The sequence below is a fragment of the Scomber scombrus genome, chromosome 21 (assembly GCF_963691925.1).
Source record: "Scomber scombrus chromosome 21, fScoSco1.1, whole genome shotgun sequence".
NCBI classification, from domain to species: domain Eukaryota; kingdom Metazoa; phylum Chordata; class Actinopteri; order Scombriformes; family Scombridae; genus Scomber; species Scomber scombrus.
Window position 1 is genome coordinate 21,766,712 of NC_084990.1, and position 27,889 is coordinate 21,794,600.

General features: G+C 40.6%; 1 protein-coding gene and 1 non-coding gene across 2 annotated transcripts; one reads left to right on the forward strand and one right to left on the reverse strand.

Annotated features, from left to right (window-relative positions):
- Nucleotides 1-95: 95 nt before the first annotated feature.
- trnac-gca (transfer RNA cysteine (anticodon GCA)) lies at nt 96-167 on the forward strand. The gene has a single exon. It is a non-coding gene; the product is annotated as a tRNA-Cys (tRNA).
- Nucleotides 168-2,598: 2,431 nt separating this feature from the next.
- On the reverse strand, nt 2,599-27,090 carry LOC134003334 (plexin domain-containing protein 1-like). The gene is made up of 23 exons (XM_062442496.1): nt 26,909-27,090; nt 17,711-17,886; nt 15,390-15,533; nt 15,245-15,314; nt 14,621-14,743; nt 14,412-14,530; nt 14,195-14,294; nt 13,950-14,051; nt 13,775-13,856; nt 13,624-13,684; nt 13,425-13,548; nt 10,171-10,352; nt 7,690-7,833; nt 7,529-7,598; nt 6,856-6,978; nt 6,646-6,764; nt 6,429-6,528; nt 6,188-6,289; nt 6,013-6,094; nt 5,862-5,922; nt 5,663-5,786; nt 3,995-4,155; nt 2,599-3,428 (listed from the first exon to the last, which is right to left on the reverse strand). The coding sequence occupies exons 1-23, from the start codon at nt 26,982-26,984 to the stop codon at nt 3,303-3,305; spliced, it is 2,571 nt and encodes an 856-aa protein (XP_062298480.1). The 5' UTR covers nt 26,985-27,090; the 3' UTR covers nt 2,599-3,302.
- Between the last annotated feature and the right edge of the window lie 799 nt (nt 27,091-27,889).

Here is a 27,889-nt window from a genome sequence, read left to right on the forward strand (position 1 = left end):
AAACAAACAAACAATCATATATATCAACTCAGAACTTATATCACACATCGTACAGATATCTTTATATATGCTAAATTTCCCTTGTATAACGCATCGGGGGTATAGCTCAGTGGTAGAGCATTTGACTGCAGATCAAGAGGTCCCCGGTTCAAATCCGGGTGCCCCCTCTTTTTTGCATAGTAGTATAATAATAGTCTAGTTATACAATTGTGGCGAATGATCAACATTACGACTTTAATTCTTTTTTATCTTTTTACATTTCTTAGCATCGTAAGACTCAGACCTCACACGTATCATGGTGTTTTCTTCCTTTATTTATGTATTGTAATGATTGTTAGAAACTCATATATTATGGACTATTCCTACCCCGTTTCAGAATGGTATGTTCCACCTTGGTTTAGTGTAAGAAGACGCCGTTTAGAAGTTTTTTTAGTCTTAATTAAGTCAGTTAATGTCGCCAATATGGATATTAACTACCACCCTTGTCTTGCCTGTTAGTATACGTCCATCGAGCTGTAAGTACATTATCATAAATTGATTTGTTAAGTTATTTGTTCATCCTTTGCTAAGATAATTGGACTTTTTTTTACACTCCTCATGCTAATTAGGACCTATTTAGAGCAAGTGAGTGTTAGCTCTACTTCTACTTACCTCCAATTACCTCTATTTCTCATCATTATTAATTTGGGAAAGCTATTATAGGTTTTATTGTTGTATGAAGTCACAATTTTATTAATAACAAGCAGCCAACATGCCTGCAGGCTATGTTTATATTAACAATTTCTGCTCAAGCTGAAACAAACACTGGGCATCAGCAGTGCCAGATGGTAAATGTTAAAGTATCGTACCAAAGGCTTACAATAATAGTATTTTGACAAAATAATCGTAGTCATAACTGTGAGAAAAACATTTCAGAAAACATGGTCTGCTGTCCTGGCGAGAAGGTAATGAGCTCCGCCTTCCTACAGGCCGCAGCCGTTAGTACTTGGTCCTGGCTGCAATACGTGCTGCGTTCATGGACACACCATAAAGTCCCACTTTGAAGATGAGTGGCACAAATACGACTCAAAAAACATTTCTAAATGACTTATGTAAACATTATCAAGATATTTTAGACAGTGGTGATGTTTAAAAGTTGCTCTGTATATTTAGGCTACTGTCCGATTTGTTGTGTCTTACCTCTGCACTGTAGATGTGAGTTTAAATTAGCGTACACTATAGCGCGGCCGAGCTAGCTTGGTTAACTGACAAAACAGACAGACAGGAATTAGCCAATCACAAAAAAGTATGTCAGTTTCTGCCCAGCGACAGGTTGCTAAGGACAGCTAAGGCCCTATGGTTGCTACGGCAATGTGTGAGAATCTGCTTGGAAATTCTCAAAATGCCCCCAGAATTTAGCTTCTTACAAGGTCCCGAACAATTGCAAACTGTGAGAAAACCGTATCTCCTGTCTAAAAACCGAAAACACCGTGAGAGACACAGACGCCGGCAGATTCTGACAGTGTTTATTTTATTCAGATATTCCTTAAAATGAGCGAGTAAACTCAGTGCGAAGACAGAGTGAGACTATTTTGAAAAAAAAAGACGATTACATTAGGGTCAATGGGGAGCGAAACAGGTATCGCTCGCTTCCGGTCTCGGCCTCCCCGTTTAAGTTTTGTGCAGACCCCACCTGTCAACGTCACATTTTATGACTCCCAACACCTATGTCTACATTTTGACTAAAAAAATATTTGTCTCCTTTTCATGGTTTGGCCGTGAGCTCGAGTTAAAAATAAAAAAAATAAAAATTATTACTAGTTATTTTTTACTGGTTCTCGCACTCAAGCTAACTGACGCTTCCACTGTAACTTTAAAGAAAAAGTGATTTCCACTCCTCGTTTGACTGCTCATAGTTTGAAAAGTTTACATGTTATGTAAAAAACTGTTTGGTGTTTTGGAGAGAGCACAAGTTTCCCCCCGTTTTAAAGTTTAAATCACATTTCTACGTGCAGGTATGAGAGAGCTAGGTGACTCCGAAAAAAGGTGACATTTTGTGGATTTAAAAAAAAATTCCCATTCATTTTCAATGGAGATTTTTCCCGGTTTTTCGGGAATAATTTTGGAGAAAATTGGAATTTCAGGGGTTTCTCAAAGCTGCGGGACCAAAATTTGGCGGAATAATAATAATAATAAGTATATGGAGAAAATTGCACCCCGTGGCACTAAATATAGATGTCACACAATAGGGATATTAAAATTGTATAGGGTTGACGATTTAATTTTTTTGATTGATATGAGCTTGGTCTAAATGTTTAAAAGTCTTACTACTTGGTCTAAAACTGAAGTAGATGGAGGTACATTGTAATTATCAATGCTGGTGTGTAAACAAAAGTATTTTTACATCACCTTCCTGTATGATTATCAAATTTAAATATCAGCATAAATGTAAAACTAATTTTACAATAAATTAATTCACCTGATAGTGAAAGTCATCTCTCCCCTTAGGTCATTAATCTCAATGATACAGTAGCATTAATCTAACGTGATGACAAACTACAGTAGGCAGACTCAGTATAGGCTAAGATCATCAGTACTGAGCAGTAAGCACTAGAATAATATATCAACACTCACCACCAGCTTTTATTAGAAGACATTGAAACAGAAAAAAGTTCAAAGAAAACTCTCATAACTTGATGTCTCTAAAACTCATCCAAACAGTATTTCTCCAGAGGAATTCAGGATGATCATTATAATCACTATCAGTTATATAGCTAGATATCTGTTGTAGTGAAGTCCACATAGATATGACATTTTATGAACCAGTCATTGCTCACATGAACGTTTCGTGAAACAAAAAACAAAAAAACTCCATAGACAGGATAAAAACAAAACCAAAAAAAAAACATAGTTAAGTTGAGCTGTACATTGGTTTGCAGTATGAAGGCTAGTTCGATTCATTCCCTGACTCCCCCTTGCATTGATAGGTTTTTGTACAGTTACACTTTTTTACTCTCATCATTCTCTGTACAGTCGGCTTCCTTTCAGACCCTCCAACCCCTTTAGATGATATTGTAAAATCTCCTGTGTGATGGCAAAGAGAGCAAGAGACACAGAGAAAAAGCTGGCAAGAGCTACAAGAGCAGGTACAGCAAACACTGTCCAGCCGCCGAGGTTGGAGTAGAGACATCCTGTGATGATGGTCGGCCTGATCGTCCATATTCACCCCCCCCCCCCCCCCCCCCCCCGTTGTAGTACTGCTACAGTCCTCAAGATGGTGCCCTTTCTTTCTCTGACTGTGTCCTGCACACCCAGGCCCCCCTTTAGCAGCACTGCTCAGCTTCAATAAATCCTTCCTTTTCGTGACCTCCGAGCTCGACCTCAGCGTAACTGGAGTGGCAGCCCTGGTTGCGGAACTTCATAGAGGGCCAGTAGTTATTGGTGCGTCGCTACGAACAACAGACAGTCATTCATTAACCCTCACACACTGTACATATTCTGACTCATAATTAGTCTCTACATCAATTCATATTCACAAATTCCCCATCAGTCATTAATAAATGTTTGATTAATCCTTAATGAAGCTTTCAGACAGCAAATAGAGTATTTATCTATGGAAAGAAAGACATCCACAATCACTATTTTATGGTCCAGGAGAACATATAATAGAATATGAAAAATACGACGTGCTTGAATGGTGATTTTTGAATTTTGTAAATAAACAGGTAAAATTTGTACATTTGCATACACAAAGATGTGTATTAGCTGCACAAAAAAAAAAAAAATATGATGCATGTTTCGGTATATTTGGGGTCACATTAGGAAAGTCAACCTAAAAGAAATGTGTATACAGTGTTTTTACAGCTCTCAAATGTAAAAATGGGTCAAATTTTACCCTGAACAGTATAAGGTTAAAGGCCAGGCAGCAGACTGACATCAAACATGCATGTGGCTGGTTGACTCTACATAATGCATGAGGTGTTTTTGGTGGAGACAGATTTTTTTTTTGTCTCACCTGCATGAGGTAGAACGGTGGAGCCACTGTCGGGTGTGTGTTGATGTAGTAAACAGCCAGTAAGGTCAGAGCTACAAGCAGAATGAGGGCGGCCACGACTCCTGTGATGATGGCCGTGTTCTCTGTTATCCCCTTGTGGTGCGGAGGACCTGTCTGTAAATCTAAAACAGAATGCTGTTAGTGTTAAAACAATTCTGCACCAAAAAAGGGGTTAAAAAAAGGTGACATTAACCTTTGAGCTACAGACTGAAGCATCACTGAGATGTGTCGTTTGCTGATATAATAAGGGTAAGAGTAATGTAAATGTGTTATAAAATGCATGTACACATGCTCAAAGACAGATTACTTGTGTGCACAAGGTAAAAAAAAATCTCAACACAGCAGAAATCTGATCAGTCAGACAACCAATGAAAAATCAATGTCACAGTCTAAAATATTATTCCAGTTTATTGCAAATTGGAACATATTTTTGGCCATCATACCTGTTTATAATAAAATTGTACTCATCAAAGAAGCTAAGAAAATGAAAAGTAAAATTAAATATTTTAATAAGCCAGAATTATCCTCTACTCTAAGGGTTTTTCAGACCTTTAGTTCAGTTTTGAATCAGTTGATTTGGTAAACTTCTTGTGTTTTTATCGTTGTTTGATTTCTTTTCACACAGAGAAAATCTAAGTGTCTCTGCAACCAATGGTAGAACTCTCTCCTCTCATTGGCCAGTCTGTCCAATCTGCTCATTGTCAAAAATTACAATGTACTTCTTCATTGTGCTAGTCCAAGTCAGACCTTGTTTCTCTTTCTGGCTAGCTGCCAGCAACTGTTCACTCATCCACACATAAAGAGAAATGGATACAGCGTCTGACGTGGGTTCTGTTCTTTCCTGTGAACGCTGCTCACAGACGAATTAAGACAAAAAATGTTGGATCCATAGAGCAAACAAACTAGCAACTTCAGCTGGCTGATCCGGGAACTTCCGGTTTAGCCCTCCTGCTAACTTGAATGGGAGTAAAACAATCTAATCATGCTGGACTTCCGAAATGTGGTCGAACCGAACGGATCACATTCTGATAGTAAAACAAGTAATTTTACATGTTTGTGATGCTCAGAAAATATTTATCTGCTGATTTACAAATGTCTCTTTCACAGTGTAAGTCTATGGGAAAAAGTTTTTTTGGGCCCAAAACTATCATGTGATGTTATAATTACATAGTTCAGCCGCTATGTCATATTGGCTTCAAAGCCTGGCGTTCTTCCTGCAGGGTTGATCCCAGCAAAGCTACGGGAGCTGTTTAGCTCAAACTTGCAGAGTACGCCTTGTAATTGGGTCAGATTGAGGTCGGATGACAACACCTGACCTGAGTACGATTTTTGTGTTCAGACCTGCTCTAAACAAATTGCACCAATAGGGACAACAAACCAGAGTCTGATTCAACCAGACTGAACAGTGCAGGTTTGAAAACACCCTAAATTCACAAAGCTGAAAGATTGCTGCAATAGTGTGGACAACTAATTATGCTTATATTCTTAATCTCTGGATAAAGTTGAATCCAGATCACTTTGTTTTCAATTAAAGTTCCAGTTCAGTGATTTTGATTAAATATTTTCCAGATATGAAACCACCTGATCACTATCTGCTACTCCCATGGAGGCTGCTGTGGAGAAACTCACCCCTCGTGACAAGCTGTTCCTCGAGCACTGCTGAAGAAGGTGTTGGACCTGGTGAAGATTGGTTGAAGGAGCTCATAGATCCCTCAGGTAATACTGGATTGTAGTCCTCACATGTGCCTTTTGCCTGAATGAACACTTGATAGAATTACTCAAGAAACAATAGAAATAGCTGCTCATGTATAAATAGCTCATGTCTCACCTCTTCGGGACAGTTGTAGTCAAGCCATTCTTGTCTATGTCGGTCGATCCCATCGGAACATCTGAAACTCAGTGGGAGCAAAATGAGAGGAGCCAGGCTCTCTATGGCTTCAAAACAAGATCTTTCATACACTGTGAGGATTTCAGGTTACCGTTGAAGCGTGTTGCACCAACCACAGCCGGTTGTCAAGTTAGACGTCAGGCAGAGATCGCAGGTTGTGTGTTGAAGACAAGCTGGAGGAATCAGAAGAATCACAAAAATATCCTGGGGTTAAAGTACAAGGGTTAAATAATGAATCTTGAACTGCGGTTCATATAAATACTTACTGGGCAGAGGCGTGAACTCAAAAGCAGATCTGCTCACGATCTTTGTGGTGTCAATCTCAACACGATGATACTCGTAGATAGTAGGCCTACGCCGCTTTGGATCTTCAAGACAAATGTAAAATCTTGGTAAGTTCAGATGTCTGTCATGCACTTAAATTTTTAAGTATTGCTGCATGTGTAAAAAAAATCATCTGAAGCATCTGAAAAGTAGACTACAATTTGTTTTTTTAAGAGAACGGACCTGAGACCTGCACAGAAGTGAGGTATGCCATGAAAGCATCGGACAGACCCACTTTCACTGGATGCTCGGTGGAATTAATTTTCACCACTGGTACAGGAATCTGAAAGAGAAGGACAGTTTGTTTTTAATACGGCATGCAGCCTTGGGATTGTTTCCTCTTGCAAATGGAAAATACAGATGTTGATGAAAGCAGTTTAACTGAAATCAATCAACTTACATCCCTGTAGTTGAAAACAATGGTTCCATTCCTGTGAAGGGCTGTCTGGAAAGTAAAAGCTCCTTCATCCTCTCGGTCCTTTAGCCGCACTTTGTCCCACTGTACCACAAACAGATTACCTGAGCGGGGCAGAACACAGACGCTGGTCAAAGACAACCTGGAGCTGCCAAATATGATTAAAAAAAACTTCACTGTGCTGCTCCCACCTACCATTGTCCGAGTACCTCACTGTTGAGTTTTTTGAAAAACTGGGGTCAAAGTTGGCCATGAGGGGAGCAATGTACTGCGTGGCAGTCAGCATTCGATGAGTAACGTCTCCCATGAAGATGAACCCTGGGGGGGTAATAGGGCAGGAACGTAGGTACAGGTGTTTAAAAATGATTTTTTTTCAATACTTTTGATGGATTATTGCCCATGTACTTTCTGGTTGTGGATGTTTATCAGGAGGTATAAAGTCAAGTCTCAATCACCCATGATTGCTTGATTTAAAAAAACTGCTGTTAATCAAACTAATGATCTTTTAGTACTAATTGTGCGAGTGAATTTCATTTTTTCATCCACTATCGCTTACATATCCCATAGAATAAAAGATTTGAGGAACAATCACAGAAATGAAGAATCAACAAATAACTCTTGATTATTTGCTTCTGGGTGGACAAAAGAAAAAACCCTATTTAGGACATGCACAGCAATTAAAGTCATCAAAAAAAGGAGGCATTTACAGTTAGGCTAATTAGATGTATTATAGCCTTGTAAGCCTGAATATTTCCCCAGGGTAGGATAGAGCCTCCTTCTGCCTGCCTTCAGCACAATGATGGTCTGATCTGTTTTGAAGAGCAGGGTAAATGAGTGCTGCATTGAAGTAATGTAGGGTAAAACTCACCACCAGTTGCTACAATAATTTGTCTCAAGTAGTGTCCATAAAAAGGGAAATCAAAAGAAAGTGCCACCCTCTGAGAAGAAGAAGAGAATAAATCAGACACTGCTGGGAGTTAAATTGGATGGTTATGTGTTTGTGTATGTAAATTTGTGTGCCCGTCTCACTGCTGCCTGTCGGTGGGTATTGGACAGTATGCCGTGGATTCGGACTTGGCTCTTGTGCTGGGCGTTCAGATCTACCCACAAGTCTTCAGTCCTTCCGTCTTTTGGACCAAAACTCTGCCATCTGTAGTATCTCTGGGAGTCCTTCTGAGAGAAGGAGGGCACTCGTTAGGAAAGTGAAGTTTTCAGAAATAATTATTCATGGTGGGGTAGTTGAGAGTAGGTTAAGTATCCTGACATCCATTATTTCACAATTTATATAATTTCGCCACACAATTCTTACATTATTGCAAGTTCCAGTTCCAGTAACCTGACCTGATTTTTTTTTTTTCCTGAGTAGTATTAAAATTACGAGTTACAGTACATTGCAACGATTTCTGCAAATTTAACAGGCTTGCATTAGTGGTCTACATAGGATTAAACAATATATAGTGGCATTATGAAAGAGTTAGTCCTGCAAGACATAAGATTGGACAGTGGTTCCCAATCTCAAGGTAAAGTCTTTTCTAATATTTCTTTTCTAATCTTGATTCAAATGAGATAAGATGAATGGAAAATCAGCCTTTTATTGTTATGTTCATCGACATACAACCTATCAAAAGGCCTAAAGAACAGACTCCTTTGTCCTAAAGGTTGGGAACCACGGCACATTTCCTATTTCTATCTGTACAGCCCACTTGGGGGAGCTGTTTACACATTACACACTGTTGGCTTGTGTCTTTGTGTGTATCTCCAGTCTTGATGGCATTATTAATGTATGCCATAGTTCAAGGTGACAGAGAGCAATGGTTCTGGGGTTTAGAGTGGACTCAGAAAGTGGAGCAGATAAATGCAGCGCCTCTCCGACTGCTCCATATACAGCAAGTGACCCACTTTTTTCTCCCATCTCCACTGCCTGACACCAGCGTGTGTTTTCTAGAGGGGGGCAGTGTGGGATTTTTAGGTGAGGAGATGGGAAACAATCGCACACTTTCCCCTCACAGCTGATTGATTTATTGAAGAGATTCCCAGCAGGCAAAAGGTGGAGGGTCCTCAAATTGGGATCAGACCACCCCAACAAACAGACAGCAACCGTTCACCAGGGTTACTTGTGATCTTGTCCAAGTGAGTCATTCAAGAGCAAACACACACACACGTGCACGAGGAGCACATACTCATGCACAACCACGCTTAAACAAACACTGTAAGTTGGAAGGACGAGGACGTCGTCTGTTTTCAATTTGCAGTGTAGCAGGAAGGGGGGAGAAAAAAAAGTAAAACACAATTTATATGGGTTGAATTTTACTGAGGCTGGTTCAAGTGAAAGAAGAGTTTGGGACACAAGATAAATAAAACTTCATCACACACCCGCACACAGAAGGTAATGAATGGAAAATGCCACAGGACAAATCCACCTGACAGGAACTTAATAAACACTGACCTCCACTTTGTGACTCTCAAAGTTGTGATGTTCCCTCTTCATCTAAACCTTGAGCTTCTCTAGGTTGGCAGAGTAAAGATTATGACCCCAGCTGACCTTTCAGCTCGGTATTATTACAATAACATATCTATCAGGGTAAAACACGCTGCTAATAACCTGGAAGCTTGACGTCATTCATGACATTGTGTTCATGTTTGCTGATTTCTTGTTGGAAGCAGTGGATTTAGTTTTGCTTTGACCTCACTAATCATGAGTAAATCTGAGTCAATTTGAGAATTGTTATTTTTCTGTAACTTGGCTTCAGAAGAACATGTGCAGCTGTGTCAATCTTATCCAAGCTTGTTACTTATGGGGTGTGTAGCAAAGTAGCTAGCTGGGTATACGCAGGAAGATGACGTCCCCATTCCTCTGGAGGGTACTGTGTCTGAGTTTAACGTTAGCTGCTCTGTGCTGCTCTCTAGTGGAGTTGGAGAAGTTTACACTCCGGGAACTTAAGCCAAACATGTTACCAACACATTATTTACGAAACACATACTCAAATACTTACCGAATAGCTTAAATTACCTCTATGTTTGCATTTTCTAAAGTAAGCATCCAAAAAGAAGTGTTCCCTTTATAATAATGTACCTTTAACAGCAGATTTAACTAAATACCCCACAATACAAGAACAATGCTGCTCCTTTATTTACATGTTTTCTACATTGATGAACCGAGGATGTTAATTGAGACCTGCTGTTGTTTTAGCCTTTAGCACAAGCATATTTATGACTCTTTTGCAGAGTCAGCTGGAGACAGTTTTCAACCAACTTACTACAGCTGATAAGATCTACAAGTAACAATTGGCATTTCAGCTGGCAAAACTGATTGCTGCCAGCTAGAAATGATAAGCCAGATTTAGTTTGAAATCAACAAACCATATTTTCACAGTTGTTCAGAGTCAATTGATAAATCTGCCATTGTTAACATTGTGAACTGCAGATGTAACACATGACAACAGAAAGCTTGACAGGTGTAGCAGCTAAAGGAGATGGGGCTTAGCAGAGGGTCAACAGTTCAAATCTCACCACTATTCGGGTCATGTTATCAGGCAGGGTGCTGATATCGACTACTCCTCCTCCTCCTCCTGCTCCCTCAGTCTGTGTGTCTCGGGCTCCTCTGTGTTTGTGCAGAGTCTGCTGGTCCCTCCTGGTTCTGTGCAAACCGGACGGATCCCCATCTGTCCGCAGAGGAGTCCCGCTCAGTGCATCTAGAACAAGACAGGCACTATGGTCACTGAACAGAAACAACACACATATGTGGACCCTGTAGACATCCAGAGGTTTAGTCCACAAGCAGAGGATCGACCGCATCAGCTAACAGATGTCTCTTGAACTCTGTAAGGACACATTTCTTTTAGTGCCATGTTTTCTTCATCCAGTTGTATAATCCTCGTCTCGTGTTATTTAACATTAATTGGTTAAACACTGTCAGTTTCCTTAATAAATAAAGCAAAACAGTCTTTTTTTTCCTCCAAATAACAGCCTTTTTGATGTAACACAAAACGTAATTGAATTCTGTCCTTGATTTGAGAATGTGTGAAAGGAGCTCTAAAATAATATAATAAAATGTTGTTTTTATAAGGAATTGAAATAGTTCTGCCTTTAAACCCTGCGGTCACATCTGTTCTTTATTTCTTACCATAATTTGGATCATTAACCAGCAGACATGTCCACAGAAAATGAAATGGTTAGAGTTTTGGAGCAATAACTCACACGATGACAGAAAAAAAAAATGCAACTCACAAAATTTAGGAACAAAGGACACATGAGAGCATTTTTCTTTTCACGTGACGTGCAGAAATAGTGCCATGATTTCTTTTTAATTACTCTAATTTAAACTAATAATGTGGCATTTGTGTTGTGACTGGATTTTGGCTGGTTATTAGCTAATTGTGAAGTATGATACAACCTTAATTTGGTGCCAGCTTTACATTTTGGCCAAGTAATCCCTGCTATGCATGCAGAGCTATGTCTGTGCGTCTATTAAGTGTGTATTCACGTTTTATGTCATCTGCTCAACAGTTTATAGAAGGATGTTTATATTTTTTCACTTTCCTTGAGGAATGTCTTTCTATTTTGCGGGAACACTGATGACTCACTGTCCTGAACACATTTTCGGTCAGCAGAGTTGCTAACTCATCAGAATCGACTAAATGTCAGGGATTATATCCAGTTTGCTGCATGGATTTTATGTGAGCTGTTAGTTCACTGAATGTGGCTATTAAGTGACAGCATGTTATGCATACCTTGAGAGAAGGAAATGCAAGAGCCAGATTTAAATATAGGCTCCCCCTTTGCCTCTTTCTTTTTTAATTGTGGTCAAAATGGCCAAAATTATGTGGACATCTTAAGCAGCAACTACCACGGCTTGAGGCTGAAGCCAATGTGGAAGTACTGTACTTTGAAGTGCCACTGACAGCTGCTAAATGCTGGCTCCATCTAACGAGTCATTATGGTCTAAATCACAAAATTTAAGTCTTCTAATGAGTGTGCGGGTGGTTATTTTTGAAATGATTGTTTATAAGATTTTAAGATTAACAGTAGCTTTGCTGTCTGCTTTGTGGGCGTCCAAACACAGAGTTTGGATACTCTCATAATATATCAGTAAGTTTGATGTTACTTTATTATTATACCTGCCCTCTTGTTTGGTGTGGAATAACTTGACTGGCCTGCACAGAGCACTGACCTCAACCCTATCCATCACCTTTGAGATTTCGATCTTTTAACGCAGAGAAATCTAAGTGTCTCTGCAACCAATAGTAGAACTCTCTCCTCTCATTGGCCAGTCTGTCCAATCTGCTCATTATCAAAATTACAATGCACTTCTTCATTGTGCTAGTCCAGGTCAGACCGTGTTTCTCTGTCTGGCTAGCTGCCAGCTACTATTGGTTTTCACTCATCCACACATAAAGAGAACTGGATGCAGCGTCTGACGTGGCCCCGTTCTTTCCTGTGAATGCTGCTCACAGACGAATTAAGACAAAAAATGTTGGATCCATAGAGCAAACAAACTAGCAACTTCAGCTGGCTGATCTGGCTACTTCCGGTTTAACTCCCCTGCTACGTGAATGGGGGTAAAACAATCTAATCATGCCGGACTTCCGAAATATGGTCGAACCGAACGGATCACATTCTGATAGTAAAACAAGTAATTTTGCATGTTTGTGATGCTCAGAAAATATTTATCTGCTGATTTACAAATGTCTCTTTCACAGTGTAAGTCTTTGGGAAAAAGTCTTTTTGGGCCCAAAGTATCATGTGATGTTATAATTACATAGTTCAGCTGCTATGTCAAATTGGCTTCAAAGCCTGGCGCTCTTCCTGCAGGGTAGATCCCAGTCTGCAAAGCTACGGGAGCTGTTTAGCTCAAACCATAGACTGTATATAAGAAATGGACGTAACATCCGTGACGTCACCCATTGGTTTGTGGAATGCTGCTCGGAGGCCAATAGTTTCGAATCTGAGCAGTGCCATCTTGAAAATTTTCGGTGCATGCCGGGAAAAATAAAAACACGGATTCTACTTATATGGGCGTCAGGAGGGGCATGAGGCGCCCTCCTGAACCTGTGAATCAATCAACCTGTCAATCGCGACGTAGCCACGCCCTAATGCATACCCTGCTTTATCATCAAATATAAAATCAGTGAGGGCAAAATTTCACAAATGAACATCATACTGCATTGAAGAAGGCTTTAAACTAACGATTGAGACCATAAACACATTATGAAAGCGTTTACTGAGGTTAGAAATCAAGTGAGAAGTTGGTGAATTCTCCATTGCCTTGTATAGAGACGGAAGTCCTTTTGACACCAAAACGGTCGCCCCCTGGTGCCCTTTTGATAGAATGCAGTTTTAAGTTACTTCCACGTTGGCCTCCACTCAGAGGACCGGAACTCCCCGCCTTGCTCAAATTTGCATAGTACACCTTGTAATTGGGTCAGATTGAGGTCGGATGACAACACGTGACCTGAGTACGGTTGTTGTGTTCAGACCTGCTCTAAACAAATTGCACCAATAGGGACAACAAACCAGAGTCTGATTCAACCAAACGGAACAGTGCAGGTTTGAAAACGCCCTAAATTAAAAAAGCTGAAAGATTTCTGCAATAGTGTGGACAACTAATTATGCTTATATTCTTAATCTCTGGGTAAAGTTGATTCCAGATCACTTTGTTTTCAATTAAAATTCCAGTTCAGTGATTGTGATTCAATATTTTCCAGATATGAAACAGCCTGGTCACTATCTGCTACCCCCATGGAGGCTGCTGTGGAGAAACTCACCCCTTGTGACAAGCTGTTCCTCGAGCACTGCTGAAGAAGGTGTTGGACCTGGTGAAGAGTGGTTGAAGGAGCTCATAGATCCCTCAGGTAATACTGGATTGTAGTCCTCACATGTGCCTTTTGCCTGAATGAAAACTTGCAGGAATTACTCAAAAAACAATAGAAATAGCTGCTCATGTATAAATAGCTCATGTCTCACCTCTTCGGGACAGTTGTAGTCAAGCCATTCTTGTCTATGTCGGTCGATCCCATCGGAACATCTGAAACTCAGTGGGAGCAAAATGAGAGGAGCCAGGCTCTCTATGGCTTCAAAACAAGATCTTTCATACACTGTGAGGATTTCAGGTTACCGTTGAAGCGTGTTGCACCAACCACAGCCGGTTGTCAAGTTAGACGTCAGGCAGAGATCGCAGGTTGTGTGTTGAAGACAAGCTGGAGGAATCAGAAGAATCACAAAAATATCCTGGGGTTAAAGTACAAGGGTTAAATAATGAATCTTGAACTGCGGTTCTTATAAATACTTACTGGGCAGAGGCGTGAACTCAAAAGAAGATCTGCTAACGATCTTTGTGGTGTCAATCTCAACATGATGATACTCGTAGATAGTAGGCCTACGCCGCTTTGGATCTTCAAGACAAATGTAAAATCTCGGTAAGTTCAGATGTCTGTCATGCACTTTAAATGTTAAGGATTGCTGCATGTGTAAAAAAAAAATCCTCTGAAGCATCTGAAAAGTAGACTACAATTAGTTTTTTTTTAAGAGAACAGACCTGAGACCTGCACAGAAGTGAGGTATGCCATGAAAGCATCGGACAGACCCACTTTCACTGGATGCTCGGTGGAATTAATTTTCACCACTGGTACAGGAATCTGAAAGAGAAGGACAGTTTGTTTTTAATACGGCATGCAGCCTTGGGATTGTTTCCTCTTGCAAATGGAAAATACAGATGTTGATGAAAGCAGTTTAACTGAAATCAATCAACTTACATCCCTGTAGTTGAAAACAATGGTTCCATTCCTGTGGAGGGCTGTCTGGAAAGTAAAAGCTCCTTCATCCTCTCGGTCCTTTAGCCGCACTTTGTCCCACTGTACCACAAACAGATTACCTGAGCGGGGCAGAACACAGACGCTGGTCAAAGACAACCTGGAGCTACCAAATATGATTAAAAAAACTTCACTGTAGTGCTCCCACCTACCATTGTCCGAGTACCTCACTGTTGAGTTTTGTGAAAAACTGGGGTCAAAGTTGGCCATGAGGGGAGCAATGTACTGCTTGGCAGTCAGCAGTAGATGAGTAACGTCTCCCATGAAGATGAACCCTGGGGGGGAGAGGGCAGGAACGTAGGTAAGGTGTTTAAAAGTGATTTGTTCCCTACTTTCTGGTTGTGGATGTTTATCAGGAGGTATAAAGTCAAGTCTCAAACATCACCCATGATTTCTTGATTTAAAAAGACTTTTGTTAATCAAACTAATGATCTTTTAGTACTAATTTTGCAAGTGAATATCATTTTTATCCCATAGAATAAAAGATTTGAGGAACAATCACAGAAATAAAGAATCAACAAATAACTCTTGATTATTTGCTTCTGGGTGGACAAAAAAACCCAACCTATTTAGGACATGTACAGTAATTAAAGTCATAAAAAAGGAGGCATTTACAGTTAGGCTAATTAGATGTATTATAGCCTGGTAAGCCTGAATATTTCCCCAGGGTAGGACAGAGCCTCCTTCTGCCTGCCTTCAGCACAATGATGGGTTGATCTGTTTTGAAGAGCAGGGGAAATGAGTGCTGCATTGAAGTAATGTAGGGTAAAACTCACCACCAGTTGTTACAATAATTTCTCTCAAGTAGTGTCCATAAAAAGGGAAATCAAAAGAAAGCACCACCCTCTGAGAAGAAGAAGAGAAGAAATCAGACACTGTTGGGAGTTAAATTGGATGGTTATGTGTGTGTGCCCTTCTCACTGCTGCCTGTCGGTGGGTATTGGACAGTTTGCTGTGGATTCGGACTTGGCTCTTGTGCAGGGCGTTCAGATCTACCCACAAGTGTTCAGTCCCTCCGTCTTCTGGACCAAAACTCTGCCATCTGTAGTACCTCTGGGAGTCCTCCTGAGAGAAGGAGGGCACTCGTTAGGAAAGTGAAGTTTTCAGAAAGAATTATTCATGGTGAGGTAGTTGAGAGTAGGTTAAGTATCCTGAAATCCATTATTTCACAATTTATATAATTTAACCACACGATTCTTAAGTTATTTCAAGTTCCAGTTCCAGTCTTGATTTAAATGAGATAAGATGAACGGAAAATCTGCCTTTTATTGTTATGTTCATATACATACAACCTATAAAAAGGCCTAAAGAACAGACTCCTTTGTCCTAAAGGTTGGGAACCACCTCACATTTTCTATTTCTATCTGTACAGCCCACTTGGGGGAGCTGTTTACACATTACACACTTTTGGCTTATGTCTTTGTATGCATCTCCAGTCTTGATGGCATTATTAATGTATGCCATAGTTCAAGGTGACAGAGAGCAATGGTTCTGGGGTTTAGAGTGGGCTCAGAAAGTGGAGCAGATAAATGCAGCGCCTCTCCGGCTGCTCCATATACAGCAAGTGACCCACTTTTTTCTCCCATCTCCACTGCCTGACACCAGCCTGTGTTTTCTACAGGGGGGCAGTGTGGGATTTCTAGGTGAGGAGATGGGAAACAATCGCACACTTTCCCCTCACAGCTGATTGATTTATTGAAGAGATTCCCAGCGGGCAAGAGGTGAAGGGTCCTCAAATTGGGATCAGACCACCCCAACAAACAGACGGCAGCCGTTCACCAGGGTTACTTGTGATCTTGTCCAAGTGAGTCATTCACGAGCACACACACGTGCACGAGGAGCACATACTCACGCACAGCCACGCTTAAACAAACACTGTAAGTTGGCAGGACGAGGACGTCGTCTGTTTTCAATTTGCAATGTAGCAGGAAGGGGGGAGAAAAAAAAGTAAAACACAATTTATTTGGGTTGAATTTTACTGAGGCTGGTTCAAGTGAAAGAAGAGTCTGGGGCACAAGACACAAATAAAACTTCATCACACACCCGCACACAGAAGGTAATGAATGGAAAATGCCACAGGACAAATCCACCTGACAGGAAGTTAATAAACACTGACCTCCACTTTGTGCCTCTCAAAGTTGTGATGTTCCCTCTTCATCTAAACCGTGAGCTTCTCTAGGTTGGCAGAGTAAAGATTATGAACCCAGCTGACCTTTCAGCTCAGTATTATTACAATAACATATCTATCAGGTTAAAACACGTTGCTTTTTTGGGGGGGTGAGGGGGGTTACACCTAATAACCTGGAAGCTTGACGTCATTCATGACATTGTGTTCATGTTAGCTGTTTTCTTGTTGGGAGTGGTGGATTTAGTTTTGCTTTGACCTCACTAATCATGAGTAAATCTGAGTCAATTTGAGAATTGTTATTTCTGTAACTTGGCTTCAGAAGAACATGTGCAGCTGTTTCAATCTTATTCAAGCTTGTTACTTTTTGTGTGTGTAGCAAAGTAGCAAGCTGGGTATATGCAGGAAGATGACGTCCCCATTTCTCTGGAGGGTACTGTGTCTGAGATTAGGGTAACGTTAGCTGCTCTGCTGCTCTCTAGTGGAGTTGGAGAAGTTTACACTCCAGGAACTTCAGCCAAACATGTTACCAACACATTACATTACGAAACACATACTCAAATACTTACCGAATAGCTTAAATTACCTCTATGTTTGCATTTTCTAAAGTAAGCATCCAAAAAGAAGTGTTTCTTTATAATAATGTACCTTTAACAGCAGATTTAACTAAATACCCCACAATACAAGAACAATGCTGCTCCTTTATTTATGTTTTCTACATTGGTGAACCGAGGATGCTAATTGAGACCTGCTGTTGTTTTAGCCTTCATCTTTTAGAATGATTTAGCACAAGCATATTTATGACCCTTTTGCAGAGAGTCAGCTGGAGACAGTTTTCAACCAACTCACAGAGTTAACGTCAACTACAGCTGATAAAATCTACAAGCAACAGTTGGCATTTCAGCTGGCAAAACTGATTGTTGCCAGCTAGAAATGAGAAGCCCGATATAGTCTGAAATCAACAAACCCTATTTTCACAGTTGTTCAAAGTCAAGTGATACATCTGCCATTGTTAACATTGTGAACTGCAGATGTGCCACGTGAGAACAGAAAGCTTGACAGGTGTAGCAGCTAAAGGAGATGGGGCTTAGCAGAGGGTCAACAGTTCAAATCTCACCACTATTCGGGTCATGTTATCAGGCAGGGTGCTGTTATCAACTCCTCCTCCTCCTGCTCCCTCAGCCCGTGTGTCTCTGGCTCCTCTGTGTTTGTGCAGAGTCTGCTGGTCCCTCCTGGTTCTGTGCAAACCGGACGGATCCCCATCTGTCCGCAGAGGAGTCCCGCTCAGTGCATCTAGAACAAGACAGGCACTATGGTTACTGAACAGAGTCAACACATATATGTGTATTTATGGACCCTGTAGACATCCAGAAGTTTAGTCCACAAGTGGAGGATCGACTGCATCAGCTAACAGATGTCTCTTGAACTCTGTAAGGACACATTTATTTTAGTGCCATGTTTTCTTCATCCAATTGTATAATCCTTGTCTCGTGTTATTTAACATCAATTGGGTAAACACTGTTTATCCTTAATAAATAAAGCAAAACAGTCTTTTTTTTCTCTCCAAATAACAGCCTTTTTGATGTAACACAAAACTTAATTGAATTCTGTCCTTGATTTGAGAATGTGTGAAAGGAGCTCTAAAATAATATAATAAAATGTTGTTTTTATAAGGAATTGAAATAGTTCTGCCTTTAAACCCTCCGGTCACATCTGTTCTTTATTGCTTACTATAATTTGGATCATTAACCGGCAGACATGTCCACAGAAAATGAAATGGTAAGAGTTTTGGAGCAATAACTCGCACGATGACAGAAAAAAAAAATGCAACTCACAAAATTTAGGAACAAAGGACACATGAGAGCATTTTTCTTTTTACGTGACGTGCAGAAATTGTGCCATGATTTCTTTCTAATTACTTTAATTTAAACTAATAATGTGGCATTTGTGTTGTGGCTGGACTTTGGCTGGTTATTAGCTAATTGTGAAATATGATACAACCTTAATTTGGTGCGAGCTTTACATTTTGGCCAAGTAATCCCTGCTATGCATGCAGAGCTATGTCTGTGCATCTATTAAGTGTATATTCACGTTTTTATGTCATCTGCTCAACAGATTATAGAAGGATGTTTATATTGTTTCACTTTCTTTGAGGAATGTCTTTCTATTTTGCGGGAACACTGATGACTCACTGTCCTGAACACATTTTCGGTCAGCAGAGTTGCTAACTCATCAGAATCGACTGAGTTTCAGGGATTATATCCAGTTTGCTGCCTGGATTTTATGTGAGCTGTTAGTTCACTGAATGGGGCTATTAAATGACAGCATGTTATGAATACCTTGAGAGAAGGAAATGCAAGAGCCAGATTTAAATATAGGCTACCCCTTTGCCTCTTTCTTTTTTAATTGTGGTCAAAATGGCCAAAATTATGTGGACATCTTAAGCAGCAACTACCACGGCTTGAGGCTGAAGCCAATGTGGAAGTACTCTACTTTGAAGTGGCTTGAAATGCTACTGACAGCTGCTAAATGCTGGCTCCATCTAACGAGTTATTATGGTCTAAATTACAAAATTTAAGTCTTCTAATGAGTGTGCTGGTGTTTATTTTTGAAATGATTGTTTATAAGATTTTAAGACTAACAGTAGCTTTGCTCTCTGCTTTGCGGGCTTACAAACCATAGACTGTATATAAGAAATGGACGTAACATCCGTGACATCACCCATTGGTTTGTGGACTGTTGCTCGGAGGCCAACAGTTTCAGATCTGAGCAGTGCCATCTTGAAAATGTCAGGTGCATGCCGGGAAAAATAAAAACACGGATTCTACTTATATGGGCATCAGGAGGGGCATGACGCGGAGCGGGGGAGGTTGCGAGGGCTGGATCTACCACAGTCTACACCGGCAACCTTGTGATGCTAACCAAATTAGCTGTTACGATTAACTATAACCACAAAACTCAGAAGAAAACTGTTGGTGTGAAACAAGTTTACGGCTATTTCCATATAGTCTGTCCGCCCTCCTGAACCTGTGAATCAATTAACCTGTCAATCACGATGTAGCCACGCCCTAATGCATACCCTGCTTTATCGTCAAATATAAAATCAGGGAGGCCAAAATTTCATATCTCAATTTTAGCGATTGAGACCATAAACACATTTTGAAAATGTTTACTGAGGTTAGAAATCAAGTGAGAAGTTGGGGAATTATCCATTGACTTGTATAGAGACGGAAGTCCTTTTGACACCAAAACGGTCGCCCCCTGAGGGCCTTTTGATAGAATGCAGTTTTAAGTTATTTCTGCATTGGCCTCCGCTCAGAGGACCGGAACTCACCGCCTGTTCCAAACAGAGTTTGACTTCTATCATAATATATCAGTAGGTTTAATGTTACTTGATTATTATACCTGCCCTCTTAGCACAATTTAGTTAAAGTAGCTAACGTCAGCCCAAGTGTGCAGCTCTCGGTGTTCCCAGAAAGCTGGCGTTAGCATCAACATGAGGTAGCGGGTTGCATTTCCAAAGTGTGAAAGGCAACACCCTATACTCCTTATTTGGAAAGTTCTGGATCCAAACAGAAAACATGGTGCCGATCGTACGCTGCAACTCTGGGCTTTAAACCAGTTCCAATGCAAACTAATGGCTGACGTCACACCTTGCTACGTCCATCTTTATGTAAAGTCTATGGGACACCCTTAGTGCTGCCAATGTACTTTTGTGTACTTGACCCTTTCCTGTTTCAATGTAACAATGCTCACATGCATGAATGCACGTCCATGAAGAAATGGTTTCAACAGTTTGGTGTGGAAGAACTTGACTGGCCTGCACAGAGCCCTGACCTCAACCCTATCCATCACCTTTGAGATTTAGGTCAATGAACAAGGCCTTTTTGCCTAAAATCACAGCTGACCTAACTGATGCTCCAGAAGCCGAATGGGAGCAAATCTCTACAGTCAGGTTCCAAAATCAGGAAAACAGCTTTACCAGATGAACCCAGGCTGTTACAGCATCAGACTAATGCTCATAGTTTTTGGATTAATGTACTTTTAGCCATATACTGTATGTATAAGATAAAGTAAGTGAGGAATGTTAGTCATTGATGTGGGTCTAAATTAAGTGGTGGCTCATTTGTGAATGAATTTCTAATTTCTAAAGGTATGAGTTTTTCATGAAGGAAATATCTGGCTATTTATCTTCTACATGTTTCACCTTTTTCACCTGCCAGTTGGTAGTTTTGTCTGTTTTCTGACATCACAGTTGATTTATCAGAGCTATTTTGTACTTTAAACAGCTGCTGTTAAAAACAGGGTTGACGAGATTTTCAAGACAGAAGCAAAACAGTAAAAGTTGATGCCATCAAACCAAAACAATGAGCTGAAAGACACTAACACATAGAGCTGAGGGAAACTACAGCCCTTTTCACATTACACATCATTGTTTGATCCATCGTTAATATAAAACTTCATCAGTACAGCTTCAAATACAGATCAGATATTTATTACAAAGACGTAGGTAAAACAAATGAAATTCATTCATCAGTGAATTAAAGAAAAACTTAGAAGAAAAGACTTAAAAGACAAAATGGGACAAGAGAACGAAATGTAGAGAGGTTATCACACTCACAAGGGAGACTGCTCTAATGAGGAATCTTGTTGTACGGTGCAGTTGAAACTATTTCCACAGCTTAAGAACAAGAGGCTCCTAATTGGGTCAGATTGGCAGGACTCAACATCACTAAACAGCTGAGGAGGCGTCAAACAGCAGGGGGAAGAGATGAGGAAGAGCTTTGAGGAGGAGGTGGAGGTGGAACACTCCAGTGGCAGATCAGCTACTATCCATTAGTGCAGTCATATCTTATATGATTGTGTGTGTACTTTTCTTATCCTTTTACGCTTTATAGGTCACTTTTGGTCCACATACTTCATGTTGAACTTGTTTTTTCTTTTTATTGGATCATCTCGCGAGCCAGGCCTTATTACCAAAAATCATTGCTGACCTTACAAATGCTGTAAAGGCTGAATGAGAGCAAATCTCTGCAGCCAGGTTCCAAAATCAGGAGAAAAGCTTTCTCAGAAGAGTTTAGGCAGCAGATTAAAGCCCATAGTTTTGGATTAATTTGTTCAGCAATCACATATAACTGTACTGTCTGGGTGTCCACATACTCTTAGCCATATCATTTATTTATTAGATGAGTAGGTGAGGAACATTAGCTGTTGACTTAATTTATGCCTTAATGTGGGTCTAAATTAAAGTGCTGGCTCATTTTCTCAGGTATGAGTTTTTCATGAAGGAAATATTTCAATATTTAGCTGCTAAATGCTCAACTTCAGGCCATCAAAACATAGATACATTTCAAATCACGTGAAATATCTATGATCAGAGATGTAAAATACAATGAGAAAGACACTTAAAAGATAAAATAGGACAAGAGAACGAAATGGAGGGAGGTTATCACACTCACAAGGGAAACTGCTCTAATGAGGAATCTTGTTGTACGGTGCAGTTGAAGCTATTTCCACAGTTTAAGAACAAGAGGCTCCTAATTGGGTGAGACTGGCAGCACTCAACATCACTAAACAGCTGAGGAGGTGTCAAACAGCAGGGGGAAGAGATGAGGAAGGGCTTTGAGGAGGTGGAGGAACACTCAACTGGCAGATGAGGAACTATCAATCAGTGCAGACATACCATATATGATCGTGCATGCATTTTCCGTCTCTCTTTACACTTTATAAGTCACTTTTTCATCTACAAACTTCATGCAGAACTTGTTTTCTCTGCTCTCTTCATCTCTAGCCCTGACCAACTGTCTGCAGGTGGGCCTGGATTAATATCCAGTGAAGAGAGTCTAAAAAGAGTTCAAGAATTGAGTTAAGCATAGCTCGGTAGCACCAGGGAACATGCAAACTGGTACAGATAAACATTATCATGACTTTGAAACAGAGCCCAAAAATCGGTTGACTAAAATGACAGACGGGGCACATTTGCCTGTGAATAGAAGTCGGCTTAAGTGTAAATATACCCTCTGCATCCCACTCTGTTAGCAAAGAATGCATGTGTTCAGAAAATCCTCTAAATTTAGAGTATTTCTGTCAACTGCCAGGATAATGTCAGTGCATCTGCACAATGTCAGATTTCCTGCTGTTTAATCCCACATATCTTGCAGTGCCAGGAGTATGGACATGAAACACAGGCTTATTTTGTTTTGTGCGATAAAACAAACATGTATCAGCTATTTCGAGGCGGGCGATGGCACCTGCGTGGCAGCAGTGTCCACGATATCTGCCTCCTCACATGTGTCTGCATTGCAGCAACCACAAATCTAGTGGGTGTTGGGAGTCATATCGAACTAGGACACAGTATTTTGAGCCATATGCAGCCTGCTGTGGATATACAGATTGTGTTCACTCATCCCATTACTGTCTCCCATGCCTATTTCCCATTTCCCTGATCTCTTGCTCTCTCTTTGTCTTCTTCTGGATGCAAACAGCAGCTCTGTGGCCTTCTCTCATTACTTGTTTTTGCTTCTTGAGCAAAATTCCAAGCTATTTATCCTTATCTGTTGTTTTATTGATAATTTTTTGGTTGTTGGACATCTAAGAAACACATTAGGCCCCCTTTTTTATCCTTCAAAAGCAGCTTTTGAAGGCGAGACAGAAGCTAAGACAAAAGCTGATTGTCTTTCAGTCTGTTCAGCTGGATGAAGTCCAGGGATGAAAAATAAGTTTCCCCTGAAAATAATTTCTTTCTGGATAAATGCACAACACTTTGAAGTTCAAGCAGAGGTGAGGATTCACTGAGGGCACAAGGGCACTTTGGTTGGGTGGGAAAGGATAAAAGAATTATCTTCAGTTTGAGAAAAGAAGAGAACAAAAGGCCAACATCTTTGCTCCAGAGACAGATAAGCAGAAGAGCCATTATGTACTGTCCAAACACAGTAAAGGAGAGAGGGATGATCAAATCTCAAGATACAAACAAGGCCTTGATCCTGTAGCAGTCCTGTTTTGGGTGCTGTTGCCAATTATACATAGAGTCAGTGTCAGGACAGGGAACGGCAAAGCACCTGCAGTCTTCTGGCAAAAGCATCAATAGTGGAGCAGTAATCACAACCTGCTCTGTGTGTCATCACATTTTAGCACAGTGGTTTTATTGTGGTCAGGTTTTTAAAAAGCGAGATCTGTGTTAAAAAAGTAGTTTGGAGCTTATGGCTGTGGGTGGAAGCCATTTGGCAACTCACGCTCTGAGGAACAGCAGTAACCATAACACACAATCACAAACACTGGCAGCTGGACTGATAAGCACCTGAGAAGACAGTGAAAAAATGGTGGTGTTGTGGCTGAAGCTCAAAGTTTAGAAAATGTGTGATCTGAGTGAGCTGTCATGGAGCAGTTTTCTTTTGTTTTGTTTACATTTGGAGCAGATTTTCCCATTTTAATGCCAATGGCATGTAGATGGTGTCGGCTTTTCAGTGTTGTAGTATTCATAATGTTCAGAATAGGAAACTATAGTACAGAAATGAGTGTTCAGTAGCTCTTAACTTAACCGAATCCTTTCAGAATCAACATGCACTCTGATTTTAAGTTTGAAAGACACTATGAGATGACTTGTTGTTTCCTTTGGCTAAAATAATAAAACTCTGAAGATATCTCTCCATGGCAACCTAGAAATAGTTGTGAAAATATTGGTGTTGTGGCATTTTTAGCTCATCTAGGCCATTTGTCTGCAACTTAAGGCCCACCTAGACTATTGATCAGTGCAGCCTGTCAGTTTTAGATCAAAACCGTGTTGTAGAGATGCTATCCAGTTTGAAACTCTAAATTCAGACAGAAACCAACATCTGTCAATGTCACTCTGTTGATCTTCTATTGCTGTTTAGCATCGGAAAACTGCTTAAATTATCACCATGATCATCATAAAACCGATTAAAACGGTGTACAATGTTCTGTGTATTTTATGAAGTCATATACAGCAATTTAAAACCAGTCATCTATTGTATTTTACGACACACTTCTTGACATGAACATAAACATAGTCATGCCAGCTAAGCTCCACATAGGGAAATATTGATCCTAGAGACTTGCTGAATATCGGAGTTCATGCTTTGGGAGGGGGATCCAGAGTTTATAGCATCACAGAGCAAAGTGACAAGTCCCCAGTGGTTTACTGAGAAGGAAAATAACTTATTTTAATTTTGTTGATTGTTGTCTTCCTGGAAACCATGCAACTTTTGTCCTCCTGAGTCAAAATTGACCGGAGCAGAACAGGAGGAATAAACTGCTTTCCAACCCAACCAGTCTTTTACAGACATTATTAAAAAAGGAACTTCCACACATAGATTGGATTTCCCATTTTGATAACCTACATACAAGCAGACACATGCACCAACCAAACACCAGCATTTATAACACCAAAATTTCAGACTTCAATCAGTTCATTTCAATGGACTTGCAATCAGTGGATTTCCTCACTGAGGATAAAATAGTGCTCAAGGAACATTTGAGACTTTAACTTTGGTGAACTTTGACAGTGAAATTCGTCCAACCTATTTTATACAACCGTTCCTCAGCCACAGTATAAACTGCTCTACAAAAGAGATGCAGCATGGTCTGCAGTCAGTTGCGAGACTTTGACGGTGTTCACACCTGGTGTTAATATGCATCTTGGGTGATCCGGCCACAAATGGACAGATCTAAGTCATCTCACACCTGGTATTCAAATGTGTCTCCACGTGTGTCTCGAGTGACCACTTGTGACTGGATCTCACTTCTCCGCTCTAATCAAATAAACACACATCATTTTCGCTCACAAAGGCCAAATGCGTAGTTCTTTTTAACCAACAGGAGGCAGCAATGCATTTCCCTAGTCTGCCAGAAATTGTAAAATATCACCATGTATTTTGCCTGTTCTTGCGGCGTCTTCCTGTTGTTTTGCACTTTAACATGACGCCTTTGGCACATAAATGGGTACATACAGTATTCACACAGAGGACGTCAGTTGATTAGGCGGTCCTTCGGTATGGCCTGGGACACATTCATATACACATTGCTAAAAGAATGTGGCCATATGCTGTCCAGACCAGCTCTGAATGTGGTCTGATCACCCAAGATGTATTTTAATGCCAGGTGTGAACAGGACCAAATGCAGGTTGTCTAAACATCACAAAGCTTCCAGCACCGTCTATTTAGCGAGGAGCTTTGCCACTTTTTGGTGTAACTCCAATGACATTATCAGGCTGGCTGTGAGAAAAGGGCCCAAAATAGAGATGCTTCTCAACAAACATGAGGCTGAAAATGGGAACTGAAAATGGGAACTGAATCCCAGGTATAGAAACCGCTTAGATGAGCACCGATATTCTGCTGGACTTTGTCGTCTTATGTTGGGGGGGGGTTCTGCCTCTCTGGTCTCTAAACTGTGTGTTGGGGTGTCCTCTGCAGAGCTAGGGTCCTGATCAGAGGAACTGGGACCACAGGAGAGGCCAGAGAAACTGGAGCACCACTGATTGTCGGAGGAGGAGGAGGAGGAGGAGGAGGAGCGGCAGCAGCGGAAGAACGGGGGCTGGCTAAAAATAATATATCTCCAAGGAGAACAAAAATACACACATACAGACACACACACACACACACAGGAAGACAGAGGTGTACACAGCATACGTACTTTACAGGAGATGCGTCGAACAACCAAATGCACAATATTTGGGGGTGATTAGACAGTTTGAGATGAGATAAATCATGACTGAACAACAAGAAACTTTCTAAATGTATTCTAGATACATCTGCTGCTCCCATTTCTACTTGTTTAAAAACGCCTGATGGAGTAAAAGTGCAAGTCATAATTGAAAGGCTGATTAACCTCAAATATTTATCTGCTAAAAAGCAACACATGATCTGTATTTTTCAAGCAAATGAACACCAGACACTTTGTTTCTCGAATCAGTCAGATTTTTATTTATTTATTTATTTTTAATCTTAAATTAATCCCGATCTACACTCAGCAATTCATGTGCTTCCTGTCATTGACAGAGAGACATGTCAAGGGACCTGTTAGATTCACACACTCACTCCCACATAAATAAAGTTCTACCAAAAAATAAGTGCCCAAAAACAATTCTCAAGCCTGCCTGGTGCTTGAGTTAGTGGCAAGGAATTCAGGTCAGATAATATTTCTTTTTAACCTTCCAAGAATTCGGATTTCTGGAAGCTGTTCTCTGCCTATTTCGAAGAAAGGCAGGCAAAAAACCCCAGTGTGAATATTGGAGTACATGCATGAATTTTGCTGTTTGCATTGAAGAAGAAGGAAAAAAAGGAAAAGGGGGGGGCTTACCTTCATGCTCTTGAGCCCAGACTCTCCCCAGTTCAGCCTGGGAGAGACAGATGAGGAGAACAGCACAAAGCCCCATGTCCAGCTGACTCTTCTCCCTCCGTCCCCAACTCTTTATCACTCCTCTTCTTCCCCTCTTGCTTTAGTGGAAGAACGGGGCTCCTCTCACTCCTCCACTCCCCTGCCTTTCGTCGCTCTCCCACACACACAAACACACACGCACACCTCACCTTTCTCCTCCTCACCTCAGCCAAGGTTTGCAGCTTTTCTCCCCTCCTCTGTCAGTCTGTCTCTCTCCTCTGCTTTCCGTCCTTGTTTGGCCCTCAGAATAACTTCTGGGTGGACGGATCCATGACAGCAGAAGAGTTGACAAACAGTTCAAGTGTTGCTGAGTGAGGAGTTGCCTTCCTTTTGCTCCAATCTCATTATTTCTGTTCCTTGAAATAACTCACTCCTTTCTCCTCACTCCCCCCCTCCTCTGTCTGCTTCTCCTCTCTTTGTCTCTCTCCTTCTGTTTGTCTCTGTTTCTCTCTCAGCTCTCTTGGTTTTTGAAACACTTCCCCAAAGAGGAAATATTTATGTATTTCTAAATTTTTTCTTTCCTTCCAAACAAAAAACAAGAAAAAAAGAAAGGGGGTTGGAGTTGGGAGGAGCATGTCTCCCCCATGTGGAAGCATGTTGAACCAAAACAACTGTGATAGTTTAATGGTTAATAGTTTGAGAAAAGCCTCCTGTGTGCTTTGTTTAAAGAAATATTACATTACATTTTTTTTTTTTTTTCTTACAACTGAATATAGGTTTTTTACACACATTTTGTTTCTTTCCATAGCTAAAAAAAGGAAATGATACACTGAAAATTCAGCTGTCGTTCTTCAGATGCAGGACTGTTTTAGAAGCTGTTGGTGTTGTCGGGGTTTATTTCTATTCACATCTGTGCTGAAGAATGCCTCCTGCTGATATAAATGGAATATATTGAAGTGTACC